Source organism: Azolla caroliniana, unplaced genomic scaffold, assembly GCF_043228905.1.
Source record: "Azolla caroliniana isolate FFs.n. ecotype wild unplaced genomic scaffold, voAzoCaro1.0.p SCAF_14, whole genome shotgun sequence".
In the NCBI taxonomy this organism is placed as follows: Eukaryota; Viridiplantae; Streptophyta; class Polypodiopsida; order Salviniales; family Salviniaceae; genus Azolla; species Azolla caroliniana.
The window spans coordinates 20125444-20135494 of NW_028230449.1; the positions used below are offsets into that span (position 1 = coordinate 20125444).

The following is a 10051-nucleotide window of genomic DNA, read 5'->3' on the forward strand; positions in this document are numbered from 1 at the left end:
GGTTTAGGGTTTCTACCATGCAGTCAATCTGTCAGAGTCTCTGAACAAATATAGAAAATGAGAAGAGTAAAAGTGCACGAATGATTTGATGGCGGCGATGGCTTCCCCTCCATTTCTTCCTTTCTTTGCTTGCTTCTTCTACAAGAAGCGTGTGTGTGCAGGCATCGATACAGTTCCGTGTAGGACAGTTGCCTTGCCCTCATTTGTTCGATCGGAAGAAAGATTCTAGTTGTACCCAAGCCTTGCTGCTCTGTTTCTCCTGATCTTTCTTACTACTCTGCTCATTTGTTTGCTCGTTTGATTGATCCATTGTTCGTTCGTTCGTTCGTTCATGGAATTACTTCTGAGTAAATTCAGTTTTTATTCTTTGATTCGCAAGAAGTATCATCATGAGGCAGCAGCAGAAACATCAGCATCGTCCAAGAGATCTGTGAAACTCTGTGTTTGCCAATCTCCTCCTCCTTCGTCTTCTCCTCCTCCTTCTATCGTTAGTAATCAGAAGATCAGAACAGATGAGTCGATTAGTACTAAGTTTAAACCTCTACCATTTCCTTCTCAATTTTCCGTGGTTCCTGATCCCCTCGCATTTCTGTTCCCCAGAAAAGAAATAGACTTATCTACAGAGAAAACCATGGGAGATGATTTCATATTAGTAGAAGAAATGGAACCAAATGAAGAAGAAGAAGAAAAAACAGTGGATGGATTTAAGCTTGATAGTAATGATGATGATGATGATGATGAAACAGGGGATGTAATGGAACTTCATAGCAATGGTAATGATCATAAGTCTTCATTGATGGGCATAAACGTATTATCAGATGCTTGCAAACATGTGGACGTTGATAAATCTGAAGACAAGGATCTCATTGATCAATATAAAGTTAGTAAGGGTAAAATATGGCATCAAAATATCAATACAACTTGGCTAAATCCCAAGACCTTATTAACTGGAAATTTATCAAACCAAAAACTGGGGAAAATCGTGAGTGAAAATTCCTTCTATGCATCGGATAAAGTTAAGGAAAATAGGGCAACGGATCCTTCAAGAGAAGAATCCGAAGTTACCAAATCCAATTCTGAAACTCGCTGCCTTGGTTGCTGGTTGGAGGTTCCTCACACGACAGTTGTTCATAGTAAGGAATCTTTGTCTACATATTTAGTGGATGCTTCTTTGGAGGAGATGGAATTATTGGCTCGAATGTCGTCCCTCTGTGACATGACCTACGCAATACTAGATATCCAGGTACTACTTTGTAATATCTTTATTAAGAAGCATCATAGAATCTCTGTATATAACAGCTATCCATCTTGTTAATTGAATATGCACAGCGCAGTGTAGATCTTGCATCTATTTTTCTCTTTCTCATGCTTTTCATTAACAATTCTTTTGCATCTTATATGGATATAGGAGATCTATTACAATCATAGATCGTTTGTTAGATCTTTAGGTTCTTCTATCATTATATATGTTAATTGACATTACTCACAGTATAGATCTTATATATATATTTCTGTCTCTCATGCTTTTCATCAACAATTATTCTGCATCTTATATTTTATGTTTATATTGGAGATCTATAACTATCTATATTTCTGTCTCTCATTGTATTCTCCGATCTTTGTTTTTTCCATGATATGCTTCAAACATTTTGCTTTGGTGTGTTTGTGTATGTAGGATCAATTGTTGTTTGAGGATCATGGCCTTCAGTTTATTACATCCTCACTCAATAAAAAAGCCAAGACAATTGCTTCCAAAGAAAATGAAGTTGACTCAAGGAAGAAACTGCCTCTGAACATTAAGAGTCGTAGTGTTAAATCAATGGTCAAATCAATGGTCGTGCCAAGTATCATAGACAAGGGTCCTAAAGTTAAAACAATGATGTCGCCAAGTATTGTATATGAAGCTCATACAGTGAACTCAATGGTTGAGACATCGAGTGCTGCATACCATTCTACTCTAAAGTTGGAATCAGTACATTCAGGATCCAGTAGCCCTATGAGTGATGATGGTTTCCGATTGCATATGGTTAATGAACGAATTGGAGCTTATGACAGCAATGTTCAAAAGGGTGACAGAAGCTTCCAAACACTGGGCTTGTTCATGTACACAGGTGGATCTAATCTTGAGGAACTGGAATTTGTTGGAACTCCCAGCTCTAGGACTGAGATTGTTCCTGAAGAACAGGCCAAATCTAGTGGTGCACAAAGTTCACAGTCGTCAGGATCATGCCCATCAGAATGGTTTGTTTGTGATGATCCGACAGAGCATTTACGTATATTTGCCATTCAGGTAAGAATTTGAAAGTGATGGTAGTTTCTGAGCTGGTTTATCAAGTTCCTGAAGGTTTGTATTTTTAGGGTTCAGAATCACTGGCATCATGGCAAGCTAACCTAAGTTTCGAACCGACTAAATTTGAGGTATACTTCAACAGTATTTCATGTATATGTGTGTATGAATGGATGTATCTTTGTTGTTTGCATGGATGCACAATGCATGTATGTGTGTATGTATGTAAGTTGTATGCTGTATGCTCTTATGTATGCATGTATCAATGTATAATATGATCTCTTTTGGACGGACATCTGTAGGGATCGGATGTTCTAGTGCATCGTGGGATATATGAGGCTGCAAATGCATTGTATGAGCAAGTGCTTCCTGAGGTTCGTGCCCATGTTTCAACACATGGACATTTTGCTCGGTTTCGGTTCATAGGGCATTCATTGGGAGGTAGTCTTGCAACACTCTTGGCACTCATGTTCGAATGGCGAGGTTTACTCCCTCAGTCGGCCATTCTTCCTGTCATAACATTCGGATCTCCTTGCATTATGTGTGGAGGTGACCATCTTCTACACAAGATGAATAGGCCATCAAGCCATATCAAATGTATCATGATGCACAGGGACCTTGTACCACGTGCTTTTTCTTGCGATTATCCTGATCATGTTGTTGAGGTTTTGAAGAGGTTCAATGGAAGGTTCCGGGACCATCCTTGTTTAAAGAATCAGGTACTCAACATTCTTTTTTCTTTCTACAATTTTACCAACAATATATTCCAAATTACAACATTATTTCAGACATGATACGAACTGACCATGTATAAAAATTTCAGAAGTTCCTATATGCTCCTATGGGCCAGATGCTTATATTGCAACCTAATGTGAATGCTACGCCCTCTCACCCTTTCCTTCCAGATGGACATGGATTATACATAGTACGGCATCCCAATGATGAGATCGGGAGTGCGACCGAGTTACGAGCAGCTCAGAGAGCTTTTCTAAATGTGCCTCATCCATTAGATATGCTTGGTGATATTGGGTCCTATGGTTTCAATGGTACGATATTACGGTATCACCGAAGCTACACAGAAGCTATTCATGAGTTGATCAATCGTGAAAAGATGTACACAGAAGCTATTCATGAGTTGATCAATCATGAAAAGAAACGGCTTATACGTCGGCCTTCAGCATTCGCTATATCATATCATGCATATACTGATGAGATGAGCACTAGATCTCTTAGTTATGCTGTTGGTCGAACTTCATTTTTACTTAGACAGAATGTGCACTACACGATTAACCGATTCAGGTTTGGTCTCAGTGCTTCTCCCAGGTGGCAGACATACGGTGATTCTTTGATTAGATATGCTAGCATCATTGCATCAAAACATGTCCAAACGGGGATCATATTTGTTTTAATGTTGAAGATGGTTTTTCTAGAGTCCCTTTCAACATTACTTGTTTGTGTTTGATGGGTATGAGGTGAGCTTGGTAATTTTCTCTTCAACGTGGCATTTACCAACGTTATGAAGCACACGGGGGCCACTTATAGGTGGATTTCAGTGGTGATTATCATTCAGCATTCTTGAACTACAAGCCACACAATCATTATATACAAAATATTACTTGGCTTAAAAAGAGTATGGGACACGTCAAATGTAGTAACACATGTAAATTTGTATATATGTATTGTATTAAAAAACGAAAACAAAACAAACCACAAGAACATTGGAAGTGATTGGGGGGCATCAAATTGAAAGGTTTGATGAATATTATGAACTTGAAATCTAAACAAGCAAATGATTAAAGAAAGCTATCTAAAGTCCTAATACTTGGGAAGATGAGCCCAAATGACATTGATTCTAAGGTTGTATATATAGTCTAGATTCCCTCATGAGAAATTATATTAGTATCAAAATGTAACTCATAGATGTGTACGCCAATTGTTATGTACTTTCTCTATCAAACTTGTGGGATTATATTGCATATATGTTGATCTTTGCTTCTCGCCTCTCATTGGTTTTGGAGAAGATCAAATTGTCATGAAAAGTATCTTGATAGATCAACATAAAGGTGGAAGGTTAAGGTGAGCCTAATTAAAGGCATCAAAAGATCCATTTCTAGATCTGATTGATTCCTATGGGTTTGGGAAGCTTTTATAGGTGTCCGAGATATGTCTATCACAATCTATTGGAAAATGATGGAACATTATGTACATAAACTTTATATGCACAATTGAATAATCCTTGCCAAATTATGGAAATAACATATAGTACATACATATTCTATGAAGATATTAATAAACCAAGAAAAATATGTCTAATGACAAATTGCTAGATGCAATTTTGGTGACAAGTGAGCTCTTGAAATCGACAAGAGCCAAACATGGCAATGGATAACAACGATTGTGTATGAAGCTTTCAACCAAGGTTAATCCGAAGAATTGCTCATGAGTTGGATTGAACCAATCCATAAAGGAGGAGATTTCAATATCTATGGAACTATCATGGTGTTAGCATTGTCTATAATGGAACAAAAGGTCGTCTCATGACTTCATGACATGAACGTCATCATAACAAATAAACTCTTGGTCAAGTAGGCATTAGATCACAACATTCCATTTCTGTCATTTCTTTACAAGTGGGAACCCCATGTTATTGTTTTATGGACTTTGACAAAAGCCTTTAACACCATACAAAGACGTGACCTGGAAAAGAACAATATAAATTACAATGCTATTAAAGGATAGAGGAAATGCAAGAGAATTATATGAGCAAATTTGATGCCGATTGAAAATGGATAATGGTTTCTCGAAGTACCTTTTTTGAAACATGAGGGTCAATCAAGGGTGTCAATCAAGTCTATGCACATTGTGTAGAAGAAATAGTATGAAAGGCTACAAAAAGAAAGACAAATTAGATGGCCCAAAACATATGGAAGAGCTTATTATTGTACCCCTATATCTCAATGACGTGGTGTTATTCTTGGACACTACCAAGGGAATACAACCAAGACACTACGCGACTTTTACATACAAGGGAGAGCCAACACAAGTGGTGCAAAGCTTCAAATATCTTGGTATTAATGTCCCATCGACAAATAGGTGGAGCACATGCTATAAATATGAACTTCAAGTAAGTTGGAATAGTTATTATATGTTTGAGAATCAATGCAACCAAAGTAATACATGAGGGTGAGAAGCTATTAAATGCTATGGTGATCAAAGCATTTGTTTATAGATTGGCACATATCATCACTTAGTGCATGGAATGAAATAGAGAAAATTCAAAAATTGTTTTTACAAGAGACAATGGGGTGTTAATTTCTCAACATCTATCTTATCATGCTATTAGACGCATGTGCTCTACTTGTATAGGTGATAACAACGCAAATAGTATACAAATATGTCATAAAAGTGAATAATATGCATGCACATGATCATGGACTGTCAAAATAAACCTGAAAGCTTGGCTGCATGGTACAAAAAAACTAGTAAGAGAAATCCTCAACGTCCTGTCTTGTCATGATAATAGAAACATGGGCTTGGCCCATAGGGGTTCTAACAATGCAAATGGTATATGAATATATCACAAAAATATAAAAAAATGATTGATCTTGGGTTTCCATAACAAACTCGGAAGATAGGCTTCAAGATACAAAAAAACTAGTTTGAGAAAAATCCTTTCATCCAACTTGGTGCTTTGCATTATGACATGGTTTAGAAGATGGAGAGTAGAAGAATTAGGTAATGTATGAAGTATGATCATCAAAGGTAGAGTTATTTCGGATGAAGTGCACAAATGAGAAAATGTCAAAATTGGAATACTGCATTTTAAATGTTAACCCTCAATGTTGACCCCAATACAAAGTAAAAATGGTAGAACATATCCAATTGCATCTCACTACCCACACCCTAGCACTTCCTTGAACTCGCTTACACACGTTACACGTTGAGGTAGCACCATGTAATCATCACCTACTATGAAGACATGTAAGGTAGGCAATAATAACCTAGTGGATGATGAATACTAAATATGTTAGAACATATCAAACCACATATCATTACCCACATGAGCGTTGGCTCAGGCTCTCATAGAACCTTCGCACTTCCTCGAACTGGCTCACACACGTTAGGATTTGAGGTAGCATCATGGAATCATCACCGAATATGAAGACATGGATGATGAATATCACTTACTCTTGCATGCTCAAAATATAATGTAATTAACGAGAAGTATGATGACTTCTAGATCTCCACCAAGAAGGGTGAGCACATGTGTGTGTGCATTATTTTCACATAGAGAGTTTTTACTGCAATATTATAAACCTCCTTAGGAAGGAATCACATGGAACAAGAATGTTAATTCAGTGACAAATGTTAAAATTGGCCACCTCGCCTCCTCATGGGCAATTCAACATCTATTTTATTTTATTTTATTCTCTCCCTACCCAAAAGTTCATTGTATTGTTGAACTTCCCTTTTTATATGATTAGGAATTGGATGCTTCTGTTGTAAAGTGTGATTCTCATCCATGTACTCCCGATTGTGTGGCACCAATAACGTTATTCAATTTGGGCATATGAGATGAGTTGAACAATGAAGAGTAAGTGTCTTCTCTATTAACAATTATCTCTAGGCTTGAACGATGTTAAGGGAGCTTGGGGTAATAAATTTATAATTTGAATACAAAATCACAATAGACATGCTACCTATCATTAAAACGAATTTTGACACACAACGCAAACCATAAGAATAAAGGACGATATATATACAATTTTGTTTTTGTTCAAGCAAAATACTGGGGATTTGAATTGTACACCTTAGGTTACTTCCCATGTTGTGTCATAAACTATCTGAATAATGTTTGTCAAAGTTTCTCTAGAGACCTTGCTAACCACATCATATATGAATGCACCCTTTCCTATTATTGTGTTTCTGACCAAAGTTTCCACAAGAACCATTTAACAAAGGGAAGCTTTCAAGATTACCTTTGATCTTTAACAAAATTCTATGACACCCTTACATTGGGTTACATAATGGACTAGAATACCCTTAAGTTTTTTTAAAATTATACAAAAATCAAATTAACACTCATAATTTGATCATGTTTGAGTATATAAGTAAGGCCTCTCTTTCCTTGATAATAATTTGGATTATTCGGAATGCTACGTCTTCTCATTCTTTCAATCTCTTCTAAAAGATGTCTACCTTTACCTCGAGGACGCAAGCGCGCTTTCGTATGACTAAATATAGTCCTCTGCTCCTAGATTAGGTTTTGATATTTAGAGAATTAACTTGCTTCGAGGCAGAATACATTGCTAGAATTACATGAAGTCCTTATATTCTTTATTCAATTCTGATTTCTATAGGATACACTTGTTTGTATGAAGCTCAAATACATTCTTTACTTTTTACAAGAGTGTGGAAAAGATTTGGTTCTTCTGATAGAAAAAGAGAACCGACCAAAGCTTGTCCATTTGGGTTTAGGTTTAGAAAAACCGGAACCGGAACCGGATCCTAAGCCTAAACCTAAACCTAAACCGGAACCGGAACCGAATCCGAATCCGAAGCCTAAACCTAAACCGGAACCGAATCCGAAACCTAAACCTAAACCTAAACCGGAACCGGTGGGTCAGGTCAGGCAATGTGAAGATCATCCAAGGCTCTGATGAAGCTCTTATGGATTGTGTAATGGAGGTGGGGGTCGTTCAGGCTCAGGTAGCATGATAGCAGGAATTGGAGGGTCCCCATGTCATCAGACAGGCCGTTGCTCACTATCATCTCCACCATCGACTCCCAAAATGCCATGTCTGGATCCTCGCTATACCTCACAATTGCTCTGCCATCGCCCACAACCGCACGTATGCCCTGTGGAAGCACCATATCTTCCTGCTCTCCTTCTCCTCCTTCTTCTTTTGGCCTCTTCATCCTTCTTGTTGCTTCTTCGGTTGTCTCTTCCTGCACACCACATGCATTCACCTTCCTCTTGTTAGAAGACCTCATGAGCACATGATGATGGGCGCCATTACTAGAATGCTCTGCCTCTCTCACCTCTGGTTTCATATGTTGTTGTTGTTGTTGATGATGATGATGATGATGGTGATCTATGTGATGTTGATGATGGGTCTTTCCATGGCCATATAATTCATGGATGCCATCTTCATGATGATGATGTTGTTGTTGTGGATGGTGATCTATGTGATCTTGATGATGGGTCTTTCCATGGCCATATAATTCATGGATACCATCTTCATGATGATGATGATGTTGTTGTTGATGGTGATCTATGTGATGTTGATGATGGGTATTTCCATGGCCATATAATTCATGGATACCATCTTCATCATCATCATGATGGGCCTTTCCATGGTCATATAATTCATCGATGCCGTCTTCATCATCACAATGATGGTGTTGTCGACGATGATTGTGATCTATGTGATGTTGATGATGGGTCTTTCCATGGTCTTCATGATGATGATGATTATGTTGTTGTGGATGGTAGCTATAGGCGATGTCCTCGCGATGATGCCGCGGATGATGAATGTGGATGTGATCATCCTCATCACCATCCTCATCATGTTGTGGATGATGGATATAAGATTCTTCATGAACTTGGCTATGGTGGTGGTGGTGGTGGATGCTCTCCTCATAGAAAGCATTGTCATCATCACTATCATCGCCGTAATTCTCCATCAATATGCTTTCCGCCACCATGGTGGTAGTAGTAGATATTGTGTTCTCCATGTGCACTCGCCCACATTCTTGTCCTTCGGACCCCGACCCCCCGATGATGCCTTCGTCTTCTTCATTGTCTTTGTCCGTTAGTTGGAAGACCTCGACACTTCCCGACCAATGAGACGCCGGCGGTTTCTTCTTCTTCTTCCTTGGACTTTGCATTCCAGCTCCCTTGAAGAAGGGCAACAATTTCTTAGGCGATGCGTCCGACCCTCCTTTGATTCTCGTGAACCAAGAGGGCACAATGCCGCGTACTAGTTTGTGTAGCAATTTCCCCATATATACCCCCGGCTCCACACGGGGTAGTGTCGCTCTATATGTTTGGTGTTTAGAAATGATATGCTTGGTTTAAATGGATTGCTTAGAAGAAATGTTTGCAAAATTCTAGTTGTTTGAAAGGAAGCTATATATGGAGTTAGAAAAGAAAAACACAATAAAAACAAGTCATTGGCTCCAAGAGAATGATCAAAGGTTTTATTCAAATTTAATGATAGGCCATGTGTTCAAGAACCTTGTGACCAACATAATGACCCAACCCACCCAGCTAAGTCTTGAGAGAGCCAGCCTAATACATTATTTTTGGGTGGTTTGTTTTGCCAACTTTGAACAACAACAAAGAAAACATGGGGAGAGAGAGAGAGAGAGAGAGAGAGAGAGAGAGAGCTATTTGATTATAAATATGCCATAACCACAAGAAATAACAATAGAGGAGACTTATCGACACCAAGTGACAAAATAAAGTGAGATTTATTTCTTCCGTCAATAATGAGTTCATAGCCATAGCCATTGTTGATCTGTCCCACCCTGAATCCCCGACATGTCTTCTCCCCCTATGTAAGTAATAGTGTCCATCAATCATCACAAGAACAATGTACACAACATTACTTTGTTGTCCCCCTCAACATTAAAAAAAGGTCATCTGAAATTTCTTAGTGGACACCACCTGTTGCCACCACGCGTAATCATCATATGTAGGCCCACCTTTAGCATGCCACGATCTTAGTGAACTTTTTCGATGACTTTGGATAGTTTTTT

The 10051-nt window shown here is 38.3% G+C and overlaps 2 protein-coding genes across 3 annotated transcripts; one reads left to right on the top strand and one right to left on the bottom strand.

The window, feature by feature from the left end:
• The first annotated feature begins 246 nt into the window (after positions 1–246).
• Positions 247–4265, top strand: LOC147855821 (phospholipase A1 PLIP2, chloroplastic-like). Its single transcript, XM_087330391.1, has 5 exons — positions 247–1243; positions 1676–2290; positions 2359–2418; positions 2590–3006; positions 3111–4265. Exons 1-5 carry the CDS (start codon positions 332–334, stop codon positions 3747–3749), a joined length of 2643 nt encoding a protein of 880 aa, XP_087186517.1. The 5' UTR covers positions 247–331; the 3' UTR covers positions 3750–4265.
• Positions 4266–7254: 2989 nt separating this feature from the next.
• LOC147855822 (uncharacterized) lies at positions 7255–9682 on the bottom strand. Of its 2 annotated transcripts, XM_087330787.1 has the most exons (3): positions 8330–9682; positions 7886–8236; positions 7255–7801 (listed from the first exon to the last, which is right to left on the bottom strand). In XM_087330787.1, exons 1-2 carry the CDS (start codon positions 9293–9295, stop codon positions 7916–7918), a joined length of 1287 nt encoding a protein of 428 aa, XP_087186913.1. In that variant the 5' UTR covers positions 9296–9682; the 3' UTR covers positions 7255–7801; positions 7886–7915. The 2 variants fall into 2 exon arrangements, with proteins under 2 accessions (XP_087186913.1, XP_087186912.1); XM_087330786.1 differs by having other exon boundaries at positions 7886–9680.
• Positions 9683–10051: the final 369 nt, after the last annotated feature.

Bases quoted from the DNA above. Each gene is read 5' to 3' on its own strand.
- LOC147855821 (XM_087330391.1), top strand. From the start codon at position 332: ATGGAATTACTTCTGAGTAAATTCAGTTTTTATTCTTTGATTCGCAAG. The intron at 1,244-1,675 runs GTACTACTTTGT...TTGTGTATGTAG, and splicing joins ACGCAATACTAGATATCCAG to GATCAATTGTTGTTTGAGGA. The intron at 2,291-2,358 runs GTAAGAATTTGA...TTGTATTTTTAG, and splicing joins TACGTATATTTGCCATTCAG to GGTTCAGAATCACTGGCATC.
- LOC147855822 (XM_087330786.1), bottom strand. From the start codon at position 9,295: ATGGGGAAATTGCTACACAAACTAGTACGCGGCATTGTGCCCTCTTGG.